Genomic DNA, 22,789 nt, shown 5'->3' on the forward strand with positions numbered 1-22,789 from the left:
ATATATATATATATATATAATGTGTGTGTGTGTGTGTGTGTGTGTAAAAAATTAGAATACCATGAAAAAGTTTCTTTTTTTCATAATTTAATTCAAAAAGGTAAACTTTCATATATTCTATATTCATTACATGTAAAGTGAAATATTTAAAGCCTTTTTTGTTTTAATTTTGATGATTATGGCTTATAGCTCATGAAAATCAGAAATCCAGTATCTCAAATTATTAGAATATTCCCTAAGGTCAATCAAAAAAAGGAGTTACAATACAGAAATGTCCAACTTCTGAAAAGTATATTCATTTATACACTCAATACTTGGTCGGGGCTCCTTTACCATGAATTACTGTATCAATGCGGTGTGGCATGGAGGTGATCAGTCTGTGGCACTGCTTTGGTGTTATTGAAGCCCAGGTTGCTTTGATAGTGGCCTTCAGCGTATCTGTATTTTTGGGTCGGGTGTTTCTCATCTTCCTCTTGACAATACCCCACAGATTCTCTATGGGGTTCAGGTCAGGCAAGTTGGCTGGCCAATCAAACACAGTAATATCATGGTCAGCAAACCATTTGGTAGTAGTTTTGGCACTGTGGGTAGGTGCTAAGTCCTGCTGGAAAAGGAAATCAGCATCTCCAAAAAGCTCGTCAGCAGATGGAAGCATGAAGTGCTCTAAAATCTCCTGGTAGATGCCTGTGTTGACTTTGGACTTGATAAAATACAGTGGACCAACACCAGCAGATGACATGGCACCCCAAATCATCACAGACTGTGGAAACTTCACACTGGGCTTCAAACACCTTGGATTCTGTGCCTCTCCACTCTTCCTCCAGACTCTAGAACCATCATTTCCAAATTAAATGCAAAATGTACTTTCATCTGAAAAGAGGACTTTGGACCACTGAGCAACAGTCCATTTCTTTCTCTCCTTAGCCCAGATAAGACACTTCTGACATTGTCTCTGGCTCAGGAGTAGCTTGATATTAGGAATGCGAAAGTTGTATCCCCTTTCTTGAAGACGTCTGTTCGTGATGGGTCTTGATACACTGACACCAGCCTCAGTCCACTCCTTGTGAAGCTCTCCCAAGTTCTTAAATCAACTTTTCTTGACAATCCTCTCAAGACTGCGGCCATCCCTGTTGCTTGTGCACCTTTTCCAGCCACCCTTTTCAGCAATGACCTTTTGTGGTTTACCCTCCTTGTGGAGGGCATCAGCGATCATCTTCTGGACAACAGTCAAGTCAGCAGTCTTCCCCATGATTGTGGTTGTGTGTACTGAACTAGACCGAGAGATACACTGTGTTCATACTGTTTTACTCAAACTCGAAATGAAATATTCTAATGTTTTGAGATGGGTTTTTTTTTTTTTTCATGTTTTTGTACTGTATGCCATACTGATTAAAATTAAAATAGAAAAATGCTTGAAACATTTTAGTTTGTGTAAAATGAGTCTATAATATATAACTTTCACTTTCTTAAATAACTGATGGAAAATATTGAACTTTTTCACAATATTCTAATTTTTTGAGATGCACTAGTGTGTATATACTTTTTTTTTATATACGATATATAAATTTTTTTAAACCGTGTTTCAGGCATTACATTCAAAATGAGGGAGTGCTTTAAAATTAATTTATATATATATATATATATATATATATATATATATATATATCTCGGGTATCTCCTATCGTTACGACGGATGAGCGTCTCGGTGCCAGTGAGCCCTTTCGTGCAATTGAAGTCCGATGCGGGATAGACATTTCTTGCTGCACAAACTTCACTCAAAGGACGTGTTGGTCACCAATGTGTGGGATTTCCTAGCAGCTCTTCTCTCCTTCACGTCCACGATGCGTTGCTCTTTGAGCCCCTTGACTGCCGAGTGGCACTGGTTCCGCCATGAAGCACGGTTGAGCGAGTCAACTCTTCCCAAGTGGTCAGGTGGCACTATATATATATATATATATATATATATATATATATATATATATATATATATATATATTTATTTTTTTTTTTTAAATTACACACCTCACTCTTTTTGAATGTAATGCCTGCAACACTTTTTTTTTTTTTAAATAAAAGGTTGGGGCAGAGGCATGTTTACTACAGTGTTGTATCACCTCTTCTTTTAAACACCACACTGTAAATATTTAGGAACTAAGGCGGCCAATTGCTGTAGGTTTGAAAGTGAGAGTGTCTCATTCTTGCCTGATACAAGATTTCAGCTGGTCAACAGTCTGGGGTGTCCTTTGCTATTTTTCGTTTCATAACACACCAAATGTTTTCAACGGGTGACCGGTCTGGACTGCAGGCAGGCCATTTTAGCTTTTTTTTTTTCTGGAAATGGAGTTGTAATAACCTACACGAAATATCATTCTAATTTAATTAAATTGGCCTTGCAGTGCATTAAAGCACAAAAAGCAGTCAAATCTGTTGTGTTCTCTTTTTGCAGAATTACTGCACTTTTCATTTCCATGAAAAAAAAAACAGAGCCCATGTTTCACTGGTACGCATCAATAAATCAGACATTTCTGCTGAGTGTTCACATGGACACTTATGACTCACTGCGACACTAAACCCAGTTGCTTTCCAGCACTTCAGCTCTTTGAAACAGCATAACTATATTTCAGCATGACATTTCACGATGAAAAAAAACACTGATCAGAACGCAACCACCAGAGCCGCTACTTTAAAGCTGAATAAGAAATGCATCATTTATTGCAAAGTTAACTTGGGTTGGGTGTATAAAGAGTCTCCCGAGCAGCACAACAAAAGCAATCACCAGTGCAAGCCAAGGCTCGTGTGAAGACTTCATCGTGAACAGAACAGAACAGGTGACAGCAGATCAGGGTGCCGTGTCTCACCTGAGCTGTTTGAGGAAGTCGATGTCAGAGCTGCTACTGATGAGTTTGATAAACTCTTCATAGGATGGTGCATACGTGTACGCTTTCTTATGGTGCTCGTTCACTTGCTCCCGATGTTCCAGCTGAGCCAACAGCATTTGGTTAATGTAGTCTGGATCACTTAGCACGTCCACCAATGGTTTTAACACTGAGAGACAAAAACAGAGGACACCGTGTCAGAGTACTCCATGGATCCATTTTAATTCTAATGAGCGTTTTACTTCAAAGTGCAGCACAAACACAAGGGGGGAAAAAATAAAAATAAAAAATCAGAAGTACCTGCATACTGGTTCAGATGTAGCCAGTTGCACTTGTATTCCTGCTAGAATGTAAAGCTGACTGCAAAAGTTTGTGCACCTCAGTGTTTCCCCATACACTGATTTATTTGCAGCAACCCGCAATATCAACACTGACCACCACTTTTTTTTCTTACCTTCGTTATCAAAAACTACCATTTTTTATGCCTCCGCCACCTTAAGGTGCAGGAGGCATTATGTTTTCGGGTTGTCCGTCTGTCCGTCCCGAAACCTTGTGAACACGATATCTTAAAGGCTAGTGAAAGGAATTTCACCAAACTTTCACCATTTGTGCGCTTTGGGACAAACATGAATTGATAAGATTTTGAGGTTAAAAGGTTACAGGAGGGCGGCACGGTGGCGTAGTGGCTAGCGCTGTCGCCTCACAGCAAGAAGGTCCGGGTTCGAGCCCCGTGGCCGGCGAGGGCCTTTCTGTGCGGAGTTTGCATGTTCTCCCTGTGTCCGCGTGGGTTTCCTCCGGGTGCTCCGGTTTCCCCCACAGTCCAAAGACATGCAGGTTAGGTTAACTGGTGACTCTAAATTGACCGTAGGTGTGAATGTGGGTGTGAATGGTTGTCTGTGTCTATGTGTCAGCCCTGTGATGACCTGGCGACTTGTCCAGGGTGTACCCCGCCTTTCGCCCGTAGTCAGCTGGGATAGGCTCCAGCTTGCCTGCGACCCTGTAGAACAGGATAAAGCGGCTAGAGATAATGAGATGAGATGAGGTTACAGGTCAAGGTCACTGTGAGGTCAAATGTCCATCCCCAAACTTTGTGAACTTTATCTCAAAGACTAATGAAAGGAATTTGACCAAACTTTTACCATTTGTGCGCTTTGGGACAAAGATGAAATGATTAGATTTTGAGATCAAAAGGTCTAAGGTCAAGGTCACTGTGAGGTCAAATGTCTGTCCGAAAACCTTGTGAACACAATATCTCCAAGGGAAATGAAAAGAATTTCACCAAACTTTCACCATTTGTGCATTTGGGGACAAACATTAACTGGTTAGATTTTGAGGTTAAAAGGTCACAGGTCAAGATTACTGTGAGGTCAAATGTCCATCCCCAAATCACAACTTAAGGCGTGTAGTCTACCAGGCGGAGGGATCCCCATCGATGCTGTTGGCATAGAGTTCTATCTAGTTTTTTTTTTACTATTTAAAACAGATACATTTTATTTCATTATAGACCCCTTCGCAGTAAACGTCGTTCATACGCAAGAGGAAATTGCACGCGCAGCCTGGACTCAAAAAAGACTCAGCGATGCCTAGTTGTTGTGTTGTCGGGTGTCAGAATCGTAGCAGTGATGGGGTTAAAATGTACAGAATTCCAGCAGGATTTCACCCATTCCCCAAAAAAATAAATAAATAAAAAATAAATCGCCGACGTCTATGACTACAAGCCATCAAACGTGTAGACTGGGATGAAAGCACCATCAAAAATGCGCGGGTTTGCAGCGCCCACTTCATCACAGGTAAGATCAGGCTATTTATTAAATCTTTCTTTTTTATTCTTTCTAGTCTTCGTTTATTGATGTAGCAAAATACTTTGGTAGCGTTTGTCTGATTAGCTGGGTCATAGTTACACAATGTAATGAATATTGTTAGCATGTTAACTTAGCTTTGCATGCAGTTTTGTTTGTAGGAGAGGTCTCGCTTGACTCAAGCAGTCCAGATTTTGTGCCATCATTATTTGTGTATGCCGAAAATCACAATTTTAAAGCAAGGATGGAAAGGTAAAATTGTGTGCCCTCGCTCTAAATGCCAACTTACGTTGACTGCTCTAACCTAGCTCCCGCCCCGTTCAGTTTCATTTCTGCTCTCTGCCTCTCGCTTTTTACGCAGCTCTGATTTCTCTTAGCTGCACTCTTTACACTATCATTCCTTTCATGCCATTCCCTCCTGCAAATTGCTGTTTAGTGTTGGGATTTGCTGTTGTAGCTAAAGCCACATTGCCATCACATCACTGGCATAATTTGATTAAAACAAAATGAATATGAATGGCCCATTGTTAATCAAGTTGTACATGCCCGCACATAACATAATCGTATGCGTCTAAAGACTTGTAGGCACGAAGTTTTTCGTGGGTGTACACTGAAGTCTTGTCAGTAAGGTAAGAGTATATATCTGCCCATTGTATACCAGGGAACTTACTAACATCGTCCGTCCACTCTTTAATTAAATGCGGATCCGGTAGGCGATGTCCACTTGTTAGAGTTAACTTATTTATGTAGCATTCTCGATCTTGTAACGACAATTGTTTTGCATAATCTGACAGCTCATAATGCCGGTCTATGGGCAGCGCCATTGTTTCTGAGTCCAGGCTGCGCGCGCATCCTGGCAACGGTCGGTTTGTTTACAAACATGCGAAGGGGTCTATAGAGCTGCGCACAACACACTGATTCGCTCGGCCCGACTGCACACACGCTTGCACTTGCGCGCTCTCTCTCACTCACACACACACGCGTGCATTCATGTCCTCTCCAAGTTGGTCTATTTATATTCTTAACACAGCAATGTCAATCTTCAAGACCCAACTCTTTAAATAAGTTATTCGCAAGCATGTAAAGAGCTTCGCTCGTAAGCATAGCTGCAAGTTAACATTAGAATGCAGCTGGGTTGTTGAGGTTAGCATGCTGTACACTGCTGTTAATCAATATCGACTGTTCGTGCAAGTGGATTATTTATTTGGTCACAAAGTACACACAAAATATTTGCAGTGGAGCACCTTGTACATGGTGCTATTTAAATCCATCAAATTTAAAGTGCCATTCCACCATTGGATGTATTCTTTGGCATAAAATACAATATATTTTATGACAACATGACTAGACAGAGAAATCTTTTAGCTTCAAAATGATATATCAAACATAATTTTTTGACAACGACAAGTATATTAATTTTGCGACCAAAGTCACCTACCCTTTTAATTTCCACGCGGTAGTGAAACGTGATGTCATCGGCAGGTTCCCCTTCTTGTGTACCACGTCACGTGTGACGTGGCACAGATTATCAGCAATGGCGGATAGAACGCGATTGTCAGCTTCGGAAAAGAAGCGAAGGAAAATAGCAAGTGATGCCCAAAGGAGACGGTCGATGGTGAATATCGGCACAGCAGTCGACAAGTGGAAATCGCGTTCTATCCGCCATTGCTGATAATCTGTGCCACGTCACACGTGACGTGGTACACAAGAAGGGGAACTTGCCGATGACATCACGTTTCACTACCGCGCGGAAATTAAAAGGGTAGGTGACTTTGGTCGCAAAATTAATATACTTGTCGTTGTCAAAAAATTATGTTTGATATATCATTTTGGGCGGCACGGTGGTGTAGTGGTTAGCGCTGTCGCCTCACACCAAGAAGGTCCTGGGTTCGAGCCCCGGGGCCGGCGAGGGCCCTTCTGTGCGGAGTTTGCATGTTCTCCCCGTGTCTGCGTGGGTTTCCTCCGGGTGCTCCGGTTTCCCCCACAGTCCAAAGACATGCAGGTTAGGTTAACTGGTGACTCTAAATTGACCGTAGGTGTGAATGTGAGTGTGAATGGTTGTCTGTGTCTATGTGTCAGCCCTGTGATGACCTGGCGACTTGTCCAGGGTGTACCCCGCCTTTCGCCCGTAGTCAGCTGGGATAGGCTCCAGCTTGCCTGCGACCCTGTAGAAGGATAAAGCGGCTAGAGATAATGAGATGAGATATCATTTTGAAGCTAAAAGATTTCTGTCTAGTCATGTTGTCATAAAATATATTGTATTTTATGCCAAAGAATACATCCAATGGTGGAATGGCACTTTAAGAAGGCATGAATATGCCTCCTCCGTGTGCGTACACCCAAGCCTGCATGTTGAGACGGATTTTTAAGAATAGAAAAAAATATATATTGATAAAAACAAACGATTTTTTTTTCCACCCGGAAACAGAGGATTGCAAACTTTTACATTTCATACTGTTCTCTATTTAATGACAGCTTTAAAAATAATTTTAAATAAATCTTTGCTCTTATATGTGCACCTGAAACATGGTGCATCTACAGAAGAAAAAGATGAAACAAAAATGTTGGAAAACTAAGATGCAAGTGAATTTAAAATGGCAGGCACACCAATAATTGAGAAAGAACAAAATGTCCACAACAAATGTTGATTATTTCCTGAATATTAAATTCCCACTAATATTAACCCAAGATTAAAAAGTACAAAATGAATAAACGGGACGACGGAGTCATGGTTATGTGCACCGTCTCGCTTAAAACCTGTTATGCTTGTGTCGCACTGTTTCGTATCTTGCCACGCAAGCGGCAAAATTGGTATTTTGTCCAAAATTAAAGTCCTGTGACGTATACGGCGTATGTGTGGCGTTGCTGTGGCGTATCTGGGGTTTGTATGGGGTTCAAGGGACGTAAAGTTACGGCGTACTGAGGAGCCACCTTCGTCAGACACGTCAACTAAAGCGTTCACACTGCGCAGCTTTCATTTTTACGGCATACACGTGACGCATGTTTGACATATCAAAGCTGCTACATATGTGCTCCAGGTTTTTAAGTGCAGACTTAAAAATATGCCGCACTCTGGCGTACAAGGAGATCGCGTTACGCATCCTAGAGTATTAGTATAGGTAATCATACGGGGCCGGGTAAAATTAAGGATTAATTTCACGAGTGATTTCAAAGTTTTGAAATTTTCAAAACTTTGAAAAATCACGAGTGAAATTGATCCTTAATTTTACGAGGAACCATACGATTACTTGTTTATAAAATACATAGGGCCAAATTACTCAATTCTGACATGACATGAGGACCGCATTTCCACAGAATATCTTCTTGTTTCGTCAGATGGCTTGTTACCCATTCCAACGAACTAGCCAACAGCATTTCAGAAACACGGCCCCGTGTTAAGGAAAAAAAGCCCTCCTTGACTGACCAATCAGAACTGAGTAATTTGGCCCTATGTATTATAAGCTGCACAAGCTGGCGATACTGTGACGTTCCTTTCTTACTGCCACGTATCCTAATACGCCGCACATACGCAAGGCTGAAACACCAATGTGTGACAACCATTAGTGAACCGACAGTCTTTTTATTCCACTTTTGCCAATTTCTTATGACTTGCGATCAGAAGAAATGAAAATCACAAGCACAGACTGATTATTTAACCAGCTGTTAACCAAGCTGGTTTCCTTTTAACAAGGAGAGGAGACACTGTTCTGAGCACCCTAATACGATTGACGTTTTGTACTAAACAGATGGATTTGCTCAGGGGATTTGGACTTCTGTGGTATAAATGCAGATGAGCCATCACTTGTAAACAACCGCCAAGAAAAGGGCGCTATGACCACAGAATGGTAATGCAACAACTTAATAAATATACAAAATTGTTCCTTACAAAATTAGTCAAACCATCATGAACGAGAATCGTGAGCTCAATGTAAAGCCAAAAATAAATATGATTTCTATTTCACCCAGAAGCGTGCAGCCCTAATTCATTGATGCCTCCTCTACCCCTTAAATACTAATCAGACTTAAACACTTTTGTCTTTTTAAATGCAATGAACTGAATAAAACGTCTTCCCAGGGCTGCAATTCATAAGATGGTGAGATGCCAAAGAAACAAACAAAAAAAAATTAGCATTAACATTGAACAGACAGCCCAAGGCCATGGTTTTAATAGCGGGACATTGTGCTGGATGGCTGAAGCTCCATTTTGGAAGTTAGTGCCAGGTTGCCAAGCAGAGAGCAGCTAAAGACCTGTCCATACCCCAACGAGTGCGCTTTTCTGCTCATACGGAGACAGAAACAATATGACTTGTATATTTAAAGTACGGCTATAATTTCTAATTGGCACAGTAAGGAATTGTAGAAGTGATTTAAAAAGGAACAAGTGAGCCAAGTTCAAAATACTACAACCCCGATTCCAAAAAAGTTGGGACAAAGTACAAATTGTAAATAAAAACAGAATGCAATGATGTGGAAGTTTCAAAATTCCATATTTTATTCAGAATAGAACATAGATGACATATCACATGTTTAAACTGAGAAAATGTATCATTTAAAGAGAAAAATTACGGTAGGTGATTTTAAATTTCATGACAACAACACATCTCAAAAAAGTTGGGACAAGGCCATGTTTCCCACTGTGAGACATCCCCTTTTCTCTTTACAACAGTCTGTAAACGTCTGGGGACTGAGGAGACAAGTTGCTCAAGTTTAGGGATAGGAATGTTAACCCATTCTTGTCTAATGTAGGATTCTAGTTGCTCAACTGTCTTAGGTCTTTTTTGTCATATCTTCCGTTTTATGATGCGCCAAATGTTTTCTATGGGTGAAAGATCTGGACTGCAGGCTGGCCAGTTCAGTACCCGGACCCTTCTTCTACACAGCCATGATGCTGTAATTGATGCAGTATGTGGTTTGGCATTGTCATGTTGGAAAATGCAAGGTCTTCCCTGAAAGAGACGTCGTCTGGATGGGAGCATATGTTGCTCTAGAACCTGGATATACCTTTCAGCATTGATGGTGTCTTTCCAGATGTGTAAGCTGCCCATGCCACACACACTAATGCAACCCCATACCATCAGAGATGCAGGCTTCTGAACTGAGCGCTGATAACAACTTGGGTCGTCCTTCTCCTCTTTAGTCCAAATGACATGGCGTCCCTGATTTCCATAAAGAACTTCAAATTTTGATTCGTCTGACCACAGAACAGTTTTCCACTTTGCCACAGTCCATTTTAAATGAGCCTTGGCCCAGAGAAGACGTCTGCGCTTCTGGATCATGTTTAGATACGGCTGCTTCTTTGAACTACAGAGTTTTAGCTGGCAACGGCGGATGGCACGGTGAATTGTGTTCACAGATAATGTTCTCTGGAAATATTCCTGAGCCCATTTTGTGATTTTCAATACAGAAGCATGCCTGTATGTGATGCAGTGCCGTCTAAGGGGCCGAAGATCACGGGCACCCAGTATGGTTTTCCGGCCTTGACCCTTACGCACAGAGATTCTTCCAGATTCTCTGAATCTTTTGATGATATTATGCACTGTAGATGATGATATGTTCAAACTCTTTGCAATTTTACACTGTCGAACTCCTTTCTGATATTGCTCCACTATTTGTCAGCGCAGAATTAGGGGGATTGGTGATCCTCTTCCCATCTTTACCTCTGAGAGCCGCTGCCACTCCAAGATGCTCTTTTTATACCCAGGCATGTTAATGACCTATTGCCAATTGACCTAATGAGTTGCAATTTGGTCCTCCAGCTGTTCCTTTTTTGTACCTTTAACTTTTCCAGCCTCTTATTGCCCCTGTCCCAACTTTTTTGAGATGTGTTGCTGTCATGAAATTTCAAATGAGCCTATATTTGGCATGAAGTTTCAAAATGTCTCACTTTCGACATTTGATATGTTGTCTATGTTCTACTGTGAATACAATATCAGTTTTTGAGATTTGTAAATTATTGCATTCCGTTTTTATTTACAATTTCTCCAATACCATATGATGGTATGTGACCTACGTCTAGCATACACTCACTGGTCACTTTAACAGGAACTTGTTCTTGATTGGCAGAAGTGGAACCCAATGTGCTCTTCTGTTGTTGTTGATGCTGAGATGTTTTTCTGCTCACCACGGCTGTAAAGAGTGATTACATGAGGTATTATATCCTTCCTGGCAGCTTAAACCAATCCTTGCCATTTTCCTCTGACCTCTCTCATCAACAAGACGTTCCCATCCACAGAACTGTCGCTCACTCAGTGTTTTTATCCCCCGCCCAAACGAAGTTTGGCAGGAGATATAGAAACGGGTTCCGCCCGTCTGGTCACGTTTTCGTTTCCGGGCCATACCTTTAAAACTACTGAAGATATCTTCATGAAATGTTGTATACATATCAAGCAACATGTGAACTGGTGCCTTTTGCCATTTTGGATTTTTCAAATTTTTACATTAAAAAAAAAAATAGAAACCAAGTCAAAATCTAAGAGCAATGTTTGTTTCTGGAGCATATATCCAAAACTATTCATGATATGGATTTGAAACTTGGTATACATGTTAACAAGGTGATGTAGATGTGCCTTTTCATACTAAGAAATCTGAGGAAATTTTAATTTTTCATGTTTCCACGGAAACAATTTCAGACTTAGTCTCTCAGGTTAGTCTTAGGGGTTGGTTTTGTTTCTGGAGCAGAACTTGAAACCTATGAGTGGTATGGTGTTGAAAGTTGGCATATGTGCCGTTTGATACTAAGAAAATGAGAGAAATATTACATTTTTAGCTCCCCTGGACCAAAGGTCCGGTGGGCTTACGCCATGGGCTGCTGAGATCAGTGTAAAGAGGTAGGGTTGGTTTCCTGCAGCAGAACTTGAAAAATGTGACAAATAATATCTTGAAACTTGGTATATAGGGCAGGGGATATAGATGACTGACTTCTTGTTTTTTGCACCATTCTGTGTAAACTCTAGAGACTGCTGTGTGTGAAAACCCCAGGAGATCAACAGTTTCTGAAATACTCAAACCAGTCCACCTGGCACCAACACCCACGCCACAGTGAAAGTCACAGAAATCACAATTTTTCCCATTCTCATGTTTGAAGTGAGCATTAACGGGAGCTCTCCATTTGTATCTGCATGATTTTATGCATTGTGCTGCTGTCAAGGGATCGGCTGATTAGAGAACTGCATAAAACAGCAGGTGTATGGGTAATCCTAATAAAGTAGCCGGTGAGTGTATGTGGCTTCACTACTGAACACACGAAAGAAATGACCGTGATCTGCACTTTATTTGACGATTAACAAAAAGCAAGCAGACTACTAACTGTGCTAGTAACTGGACGCCTTTATAATGCTTAAGCATGGCATTTAGAAACCCATAATCAAATCTGCAGCCTGAACATGCAGAGCTGCATCAGTGAGCACGGACATTAAAAATGGCTGCACGCTGCCGGGAACTGTACGTGCATGCGAGCCATTTATGAATATGAAGCAGTAAAGTGAGCATGCAGAGAAATTGTAACACGCAATAGCACTTCAGTTCTGTGAGCATTGAGACACGTACACTTTCTTTATCCTTGCTCACTTTGCTTGTTAGTCAGGGAGCAATTCATGGCACCTTGCACACATTTTTCATGACCATGCCCAGCGATACTGCTCTGTGCACCCACATCAGCTGTCCTACAGCTCTCTATTGAAGATCCTGTTTAAACATTGTAAAAACATAAAACTCCGCATGGAGGAGTTCACGGCTTGTAGCAACCATCAGAGCTAAATAAAATGTTCCATGACTGCCATGCTTAATAAATAGGTTACTCGTTTTGGCATCAGTATCAGGATTGAGAAGTACCAAAAAAAAAAAAAAATACTGATCTTATGACTAAATTATCGAGTCGGCACAAAAACCACTTTAGATTTCCAAATATTAGCTTTCCAGCACGAAATTAAATGTTGCGCAAACCTTTTGCTGTGTCAGAAAAGAAAGCAGCATATTATGTAAGAGACTTAATGACCAATTTCCTTAGGAATCCGAACAAACTGTACCCGAGACTACAATTTTTTTAAGCAAAGGGTAATCACACCAAACATTGACTTGGTTTCATTTATTACTGTTTACTGTTCTTGACGGTACTTCTTTAATAGAAACATTTCATTTAAAAATAGTAGTTTCAGAGAAAATGTTATAAGGAAATTAAGCCAAGTTTATTTCTATAACGCTTTTAACAAGACACGTTGTCGCAAAGCAGCTTTACAGAATTTGAACGACTTTAAACATGAGCTAATTTTATCCCTAATCTATTCATATCTTATCGACATTCGGCGCCCTGAGACAGCACCGACCTAGCCTGGGAAATCCCATGCTGCTTTGCACAATCGTTCCGATCTGAAAAGACAGCATGGAAACTATGGTCTAAAGGCTCGCCTGAGTTAGGGAGCCAATCAGAGAGTGGGGAGGGGTGGAAAGACGGTGACGCGTACTACTCGACAAACGGAAGCTTGTAGTTTATTTGGGACTGTTTACGGATCACATTTAACATGGCAGCGAGCGATACGAACCAAACTTTCGATCAAGCTTTAGACACTGTTCTGAATAGTTTAGAGTGAAAGTTTGTTTTAAAAAAAGAACAGCGTTTGGCGTTACAGTCTTTCTTCGCCTCTTCGTCTTCTTCGTCGCTCTAACTACGTCACCGGGTACAACTGCCATGATTGGCCATGGGCTACGTATACGCCAAATGATAGACATTCGCAACGTCCAATAAACGGCCGTTGACAATCGTAAACCACACCTCCCCTACAAGAAATTCAATAGGCGGATTCCAGACCATATTTCACTTGTGATATGGTCTGGTGTTAACCAGACTAGCACCGACCATGGTTTAGGCCGTTGCTGAGGAAACATTTCCCCCTGAAGGTCGCTGCCAGGAGACACTCATTCCTCACATTCCTCTCTAACTCTCCACGGTCGCCATTTTTACCCCCAGTGTGACAAGCGGGTGCGTGACCAGCGCCTTCATGGCTGCAGGAGCGGACAGCTGCTTGCTTGCACTGGATTACCTCCTCCCCTTCCCCCCTACCCCTGATTCCCCCCCTCAAGTCCCATGTTTAAAGTGTACTTGTGGTGTTGTGTGCTTATGCAAAGGGTTTTTTTTAAATGTTCCCACACTGTACTCCTGACAGGAGCATAGTGGGGGGGGGGGGGGGGGGGTTCCTTATCTCTCCTCATGTTGTGTTTCCTTTTTATCTTTATCCCCGTCTTCCTGTCCTGTCTACCCTATGTCAATTGTATGTTGTATATGTACGGACAGGTTGACGGCTAATTTCGCTGGTACATGTGACTAGTGACAAAGGGTATCATCATCATCCCCAATGAGCAAGCCTGCGGCGACGATGGCAAGGAAAAACTCCCTCAGACGACATGAGGAAGAAACCTCGAGAGGAACCAGACTCAAAAGGGAACCCATCCTCATTTGGGCAACAACAGACAACATGACTATAACGCTAACAGTTTTAACATGAAGTCAGTTTCGCTGATGTTATAAACTCTTCATTGATGGAAACTTGAGTGCAAAACTGTTCATGACAGCTGCAGTCCTAAAGTTAGCAAGTCAACTGTAGTCCTCAGCCATAAGAGCATTACTGTAAGAGTCCAGAGCGTCTTCCAAGTGTGACTTTCAACTGTCCACGTCCTCCAAGTGTGACTTTCAACTGTCCATATGGGGCCGTCCTCTACAGGAGTGATGTGATGAGACTCCGACCAGACGTAGGGCGTCAGGATGGATCAAATTAGCTGGCAAGTTTTACTGAGCATCTTTCAGAACCAGAAACTGTTCTTCTAGACACTTGCTTCTTAATTTTGCAGCAAAACCCAGTAGCCTTCATTATGGCTTTTTTTTTTTAAATCTGAAAAGCATCTTACATAATATGCTGCTTTCTTTACAGATGTTTTTCTGTAACGTGTGTTAATTTAATGTTCGAAAATCGAAAATAGTTTAGTACTGACTCAATAACAAAAGTCGTAAAATAAAAATTTAAGCTTGTACTAAAAAAAAAAAATACGGTGTCGAAGACTTTCACACATTACTTTATGTCTGAAGACTATAAAATGATACCACAAAGGAATGAACGAAACAAACACAGCTCTGCCACACACAGTATTCATGGATTAATTAAATTAAGAGCTCCATTTAGAGTTTCCTAAACATTACCTGCAATTTCAAGTGAATTTTTGCCTATACCAAATGATTCTATACTCATATTAGTGTGTCATTATGTTGCGTAAACACTAATCTTATTCTGTTAAGGGAGGGGAGATGAATACTAACTAGGTCTCATTCGAATAATGATTTCACGGCAATTTACAGACAAATTAAGTCATTTGATTTAATTTGATTTGGTGTAGGATTAAAGACCAGGTTAAATTCAGGGGTAATAGAGAAACAATAAAAGTGTGGCCAGACTTCTGATTAGCTCATGTAGCAGTCAGAGAGTCCATTACGGCTCTCTGAAAGAGCACTGCATCCCTCAAATAAAATTATAGGCAGATCAGTTGGAATTGGTTGGGATGTGTGTACTCAGGAAGAAAGCGAAGTTTGAAAATCAAATCAACAGGTCCGAAAGTAGCGGATTCTTAGTGACGACAGATGAGGCAAACTGATTTAGACATACAGATGCTAGTACAAAGGGAAAAGAGCTTGCAATAAGTATAAAATCACTACTACTCTTTCCTAAGGATGCACAAACAAACATAAAAGTACAGATTTGCAGCACTGGGTACGGTAACTGACAGATGTTGCTTAGTAACAGGGGTTTAAAAATAAATAAATAAATGTCAGTCAAATGGGTCCTGTGCATTTCCGTCACCTTGCACTTTTCTTCCAGTCTGAGAGTCAAAAAGCCTACCCACGCTGTCTGACAGAAGTGGGTCGTCCTCTACACACAGCGGACTATGAAACTCGCATACAGAATCGTTTTCTAGATCTTTAAGAGCAAGGTAATAATTAAATCTTGGTGTTTTTCTAACACGTTTATATTTTTCTGCTCTCAGTGGATCAATGCAAAATGGCTTGCGAGCCACGTGGGTAGGGAAAAAAAAAAAACGTCAAAACACAGTCAGAAGCCTCCTGCTAATTACTGGAGCTGATAAATAAAATGGTGCCACCTAACAAGCATGACGCATTTGTTAACTGCTAACAGCTGTACAACTCAATACCAGCTTCATCCCCTGTGATCATGTTTACAAATGATCTGTACTTTAAAAAAAAAAAAATTACAGTGCCTTGAAAAAGTATTCATACCCCTTGAACTTTTTCACATTTTTCCACCTTACAACCACGAACTTAAAAGTTTTTTATTGAGATTTTATGTGATAGACCAACACAGAGTAGCACATAATTGTGACGTGAAACGAAAATGATAAATGGTCTTTAAAATTTTAAACAAAAATCTGAAATGTGGTGTGCATTAGTATTCAGCCCCCCTGCGTCAATACTTTGTAGAGCCACCTTTTGCTGCAAGTCTTTTGTGGTATGTCTCTACCAGCTTTGCACATCTAGACACTGAAACTTTTGCCCATTCTTCTTTGCGAAATAGCTCAAGCTCAGCCAGATTGGATGGAGAGCGTCTGTGAACAGCAATTTTCAAGTCTTGCCACAGATGCTCAATGAGATTTAGGTCTGGACTTTGACTGGGCCATTCTAACACATGAATATTCTTTGATCTAAACCATTCCATTGTAGCTCTGGCTGTATGTTTAGGGTCATTGTCTTGCTGGAAGGTGAATCTCCTTCCCAGTCTCAAGTCTTTTGCAGCCTCCAACAGGTTTTCTTCCAGGATTGCCCTGTATTTATCTCCATCCATCTTCCCATCAACTCTGACCAGCTTCCCTGTCCCTGCTGAAGAAAAGCATCCCCATAGCATGATGCTGCCACCACCATGTTTCACAGTGGGGATGGTGTGTGCAGGGTGATGAGCAGTGTTGGTTTTCCGCCACACATAGCAATTTGCATTTAGGCCAAAAAGTTCAACTTTGGTCTCATCTGACCAAAGCACCTTCTTCCACATGTTTGCTGTGTCCCCTACATGGCTTCTTATGCCTGTCTTTCAACAATGGCTTTCTTCTTGCCACTCTTCCAAAAAAGGCCAGATTTGTGGAGTGTACGACTTATAGTTGTCCTGTGCACAGATTCTCCCACCCAAGCTGTGGATTTCTGCAGCTCCTCCAGAGTGATCATGGGCCTCTTGGCTCTGACCAGTGCTCTCCTTGCTTGCTCTGTCAGTTTAGGTGGACGGCCATGTCTTGGTAGGTTTGCAGTTGTGCCATACTTTTTCCATTTTTGAATGATGGATTGAACAGTGCTTCTTGAGATGTTCAGAGCTTGGGATATTTTTTTATAACCTAACCCTGCTTTAAACTTCTCCAGAACTTTATCCCTGACCTGTCTGGTGAGTTCTTTGGTCTTCATGACGCTGTTTGTTCTTCAGTGTTCTCTAACAAACCACTGAGGCCTTCACAGAACAAGTGTATTTATGCTGAGAGTAAATTACACACAGTAGGACTCTATTAACTAATTAGATGACTTCTGAAGGCAATTGATTGCACTGGATTGTATTTAGAGGTATCAGAGTACAGGGGGGCTGAATACTAATGCACACATTTTTCAGATTTTTTATTTGTTTAAAATTGTGAAGACCATTTATCATTTTCGTTTCATTTCACAATTGTGCTACTCTGTGTTGGTCTATCACATAAAATCTCAATAAAAAAAAACTTAAGTTCGTGGTTGTAAGGTGGAAAAATGTGAAAAAGTTCAAGGGGTATGAATACTTTTTCAAGGCACTGTATTGCATCTAATGACCTTGAAACCTTGTACTTGGGGGGGGGGGGGGGGGGGGGGGGGGGCGCTAATATCAGACACAAGGAGTTAAAGTTAAATAAATATTCAATATTACACATACACACCCCAATTTCATTGATCTACCAACACTAATATAGGTATAACAAACAGCTCCACTTGAACGCATCGTGGTTCATGAAGAGAAAGTAGAATAGTGAAACGTGTGTATGTGTGTAGATGAGGAGGGTAAGAAATAAACGTCTCACCTTTAGTGGCTATAATCTCAACCAGGACGAGCCGGAGACTGTGGGAGCGAGCGTCACGCAAAGGCAGAAAGCAAAGTAGTAGTAGGCGTGAACAGCAGCGCAGGAAACGCATCTCCTCCTTGGGACTGCACAGACATGGATGAAGCTGGAAGGCCCTGGGAAACTCTTCCTGCCTACAGAGGGTTTGGGAAAGATAACGAGGAGATAATGAGTGCAGGAGGGAGGGAGGGAGGGAGGAATTAAAGAAGGGAAGAAGCATGGGATTGAGGGAAGGAATGGAATAAAAGCCATAAAAGAGGCAGAAAGGAATAAACACAGTGGAAAACAATGAAGAAACCAAAAGTGAAAAAAAGTAAGGCAGAGAGAGAGAGAGAGAGAGAGAGAGAGAGAGAGAGAGAGAGAGAGAGAGAGAGACTTTGCTTGAGATGCCTACTCGGCTAATGAGCTCTGCTGATTGATCAATTCAAGACCGTGAACAATAAAGTTAAGATGGCCAGTTCTACTAATTGCAGCCTTCGGAGATGTGGGCATGTGCTGAAGTAGCACTCCTGAATGACTAAGGCCAGAACAACCCACAAGTGTTTATTCCTTAGAGGTTATCATGACTGACCTGATTAAGGATACGAGTGTGTTGTGTCTAGTAAGATCAGAAGAGAAGAAAATAAACAGCAGGCAGGCGGCGCATGCTCTTGTATTACTTCTAAAAACGGCCCTAAAATGTTATAATTTTATACATATTAAAACACATTACCAGTATTTACAGTGGTGCTTGAAAGTTTGTGAACCCTTTAGAATTGTCTATATTTCTGCATAAATATGACCTAAAACATCATCAGATTTTCACACAAGTCCTAAAAGTAGATAAAGAGAACCCAGTTAAACAAATGAGACAAAAATATTATACTTGGTCATTTATTTATTGAGGAAAATCATCCAGTGTTACATATCTGTGAGTGGCAAAAGTATGTGAACCACTGGGATTAGCAGTTAATTTGAAGGTGAAATTAGAGGCAGGTGTTTTCAATCAATGGGATGACAATCAGGTGTGAGTGGGCACCCTGTTTTATTTAAAGAACAGGAATCTATCAAAGTCTGATCTTCACAACACGTTTGTGGAAGTGTATCATGGCACGAACAAAGGAGATTTCTGAGGACCTCAGAAAAAAGCGTTGTTGATGCTCATAAGGCTGGAAAAGGTTACAAAACCATCTCTAAAGAGTTTGGACTCCACCAATCCACAGTCAGACAGATTGTGTACAAATGGAGGAAATTCAAGACCATTGTTACCCTCCCCAGCAGTGGTCGACCAACAAAGATCACTCCAAGAGCAAGGCGTGTAATAGTCGACGAGGTCACAAAGGACCCCAGGGTAACTTCTAAGCAACTGAAGGCCTCTCTCACATTGGCTAACATTAATGTTCATGAGTCCACCATCAGGAGAACGCTGAACAACAATGGTGTGTATGGCAGGGTTGCAAGGAGAAAGCCACTGCTCTCCAAAAAGAACATTGCTGCTTGTCTGCAGTTTGCTAAGGATCACGTGGACAAGCCAGAAGGCTATTGGAAAAATGTTTTGTGGACAGATGAGACCAAAACAGATAATAGAACTTTTAGAACTTTTTGGTTTAAATGAGAAGCGTTATGTTTGGAGAAAGGAAAACACTGAATTCCAGCATAAGAACCTTATCCCATCTGTGAAACATGGCGGTGGTAGTATCATGGTTTGGGCCTGTTTTGCTGTAGCTGAGCCAGGAAGGCTTGCCATCATTGATGGAACAATGAATTCTGAATTATACCAGTGAATTCTAAAGGAAAATGTCAGGACATCTGTCTATGAACTGAATCTCAAGAGAAGGTGGGTCATGCAGCAAGACAATGACCCGAAGGGACGCAAGTCGTTCTACCAAAGAATGGTTAAAGAAGAATAAAGTTAATGTTTTGGAATGGCCAAGTCAAAGTCCTGACCTTAATCCAATCGAAATGTTGCAGAAGGACCTGAAGTGAGCAGTTCATGTGAGGAAACCCACCAGCATCCCGGAGTTGAAGCTGTTCTGTACGGAGGAATGGGCTAAAATTCCTCCAAGCCGGTGTGCAGGACTGATCAACAGTTACCGGAAACGCTTAGTTGCAGTTATTGCTGCACAAGGGGGTCACACCAGATACTGAAAGCAAAGGTTCACATACTTTTGCCACTCACAGATATATAATATTGGATCATTTTCTTCAATAAATAAATGACCAAGTATAATATTTTTGTCTCATTTGTTTAACTGGGTTCTCTTTATCTACTTTTAGGACTTGTGTGAAAATCTGATGATGTTTTAGGTCATATTTATGCAGAAATATAGAAGATTCTCAAGGGTTCACAAACTTTCAAGCACCACTGTACATTTGCTCATTTAGCTGATGCTTTTATCTGAAGCAACAATTGAGAGAGGATGCAATGGAGCGGTTGACAACCATAGCATTATGGCAGTGCTGAGATTTGAAATCACAACCTTCTCATTAATAACGCAGAGCCTTAATCACTGAGCCGCCACTTCCAAATTGACAACAGTATTTTAGGCCATCCTTAAAAAAAAATCCGTTTCCTGTCCACCGGGTGAGCAAAAAAATTCAGTCGGGAGGGAGGGATTTTTTTTTTTATACGGATGGATAAGAAATCGCAATGCTGTGTTTGCTTTTTCCTTCAGTACTTTATTACAAAAGCAGACACATTTAATAAAATATGACTGTTTAATCAACTGAAACTTGTACAAAAACTTTAAGTTAGCATTTTAAATGCTGACTGCAACATTTGCAAAACTTTTACAAAGGTACTTAAAATGTCCGACACACGGACTTTTTGTAGTTCTAAATCGAGCGTTAGGTCTAGTTCGGATGAAATTACACTATTAAAATGATCACTGAATGATTTGTTTTTCTGAATCTTTACTATTTCGTTGTTCGCTAGAATACCATTTTGCGATTTCACACTTAAGCAAATGTTTGAAAACTCCGGATCTCCTTCCTTCATGGTGGCTGCCATTTTTTTGTGCCACACGGCGCATGCGCAGAGTAAGGGAGAGTAACTCATCCGCGGCCTCAACATGCGGTGTGTGCGCGCGCACTCGGCGGAGGCAGTAGTGTGTCGGGGCTGTCGGAGGGAACAGAAGCAGAGATAACGCTTATTTTGTCTCCGGTAAACCAGTCTTCTCTCGTTCAATTACGTGCTGGCATCAAAAGACACTGTTGGTTGTAAATGAAACCAAACTGAGTGGTTGGAGTGTATTTTCATACACAAATGGAGAAATGTTCGCTGAGTGTTTGTGTAGCCGCCACTACAGACCGTTGTCGTTGTTAATTCATAGCATGCTCAGCTGCGTGAATGTGTCATGCACCGAAAATAAGAGATTTACAAGCCAGGAACGCCTCATGATGCAATACGCAAGAAAAGAAAGAAGATTTACTGCCATTTTACTTTGTATCTGAGTAAAGTGAATAAATAAATGGTCTGTGGAAAATACATTTAATCCTGGGAACTGCGTGCACAGGAGTTTATTTTGTGTTTACTCCCCCCGGCTGGCTACTTATTTGTCATGGCTGGCTAGTATGAGCCTTAAGGCCAATTTATGCTGACAACCCAGTCCTCGCAGATGGCGTCTGCGTAGCCCCCCCCACCTTCGCAGACGCTCTGCGCGCACCTCCCAAAAATTGTGACCACTGCAGAAGCCTCGCAGACAGCGTCGCAGACAAGAGGGCTCTGATTGGTCCATTCTACATCCGCTGTACACGCACTTCCGCTTCCCTACTTTCCCGGTTTGGTTTGTTTTCACGACCGCCATTTTTAAAAACACGAGCGAAGATGGAGCAGCACGAAGAGCGGTTGATCGAGGAAGTACGTACATCTATATGACTCCAGTTCTCGTCATTATAAGTAACCGGAGGATAAACACTCTACTAACCACACCCACCAACTACTCCTAGCGATTTCGCGACTTCGCGCCCCCTTGCGTTGTGGCAGTGAATAACATCGAGCACGCCTATTACTCCCCGCTCAACGATAAATTACAACTGTCTGTGAAAAGCTATCTGCGAAAGCCTTGTCGCAAGAGCATGCAGAGGCCCTTAGTGGAAAGCCCTGGGAATGCGGAAATGTCAAGTTCGATTTTAGATTTACGAACCCGAAAAAAAATGTTGAAAAACCGGCGTTAAAAAAAAATTTTCAACCGCACAAACGGCACTCACCCGGCCAGTGGACCGGAAACAGAACATTTTTTTAATAATGGCCTTAAGCTAGTACTTTTACATTTCCACTGCACAGTCTGAAAGATTGATGCATTTACTGACAGTTTTGATCGGAGAACTGGGTACCTTTATTGGACATTTCAACTAATCAAATGCTATCAAATCAATAATAATATAAATCTAATTATTTATTACAATCAAACGATATAATAAATGATTAAAACCTCATGATTGAAAAATGTAATAAAACATTCCTACGCAAGCAACATCAACCTGACGGACTACACAAAATTATGCAAGAGAGCGAGACCATGGTCTTGACTAACGAAGGCCAGCGACTAAAGGTGCAGGTCATACCTGGTGTTGGAGGCCTTGAGGTCACAGAAATGGGCATGGAGGCTCTTAACCATGCTGTCACATACTACATTAACCACATCCACCTCAGAAAGGCGAGTCCTCAGCTGTTTTATCATTTCCCAGAAATCTTCGGCCAGCATCTGATACAGCTGGCCCTCATCTCGACTCAGAGGAACATACCATGACAGGATGTAATCTCTATAGCTGTAGTCAAACACTAAAGAGGAGAGAAGACAGGAGGTCATTTTTGTGTCCTGCTACTTAGCTGAATCTCATTTAAGTAAATCCTTTTAACTCTCAATCCAAATGATCAGGAAGCCTAGCACCAAGTTGTTATGCATGACGAGATTGATTGGAAGAACTGTTTTGTTCTATCCACATTCACTGGATTTTCAGAAGCAGAGCATTTTTATTTTTACTTTGCAAATTCGATAAATAGAAACTTCATAC

The 22,789-nt window shown here is 41.3% G+C and overlaps 1 protein-coding gene across 5 annotated transcripts in view; it reads right to left on the reverse strand.

The window, feature by feature from the left end:
- snx25 (sorting nexin 25) overlaps positions 1 to 22,789 on the reverse strand; it is a 177,862-nt gene that overhangs the window by 94,525 nt on the left and 60,548 nt on the right. For all 5 annotated transcript variants that reach the window (XM_060927890.1, XM_060927892.1, XM_060927893.1 and 2 more), the window contains exons 3-5: positions 22,340 to 22,556; positions 17,756 to 17,928; positions 2,859 to 3,045 (exon numbers count right to left, since the gene is read on the reverse strand). In XM_060927890.1, the coding sequence (XP_060783873.1) occupies positions 2,859 to 3,045; positions 17,756 to 17,928; positions 22,340 to 22,556 (577 nt within the window). The remainder of the gene's footprint in view (positions 1 to 2,858; positions 3,046 to 17,755; positions 17,929 to 22,339; positions 22,557 to 22,789) is intronic.

The sequence above is a fragment of the Neoarius graeffei genome, chromosome 8 (genome assembly GCF_027579695.1).
Source record: "Neoarius graeffei isolate fNeoGra1 chromosome 8, fNeoGra1.pri, whole genome shotgun sequence".
NCBI lineage: Eukaryota > Metazoa > Chordata > Actinopteri > Siluriformes > Ariidae > Neoarius > Neoarius graeffei.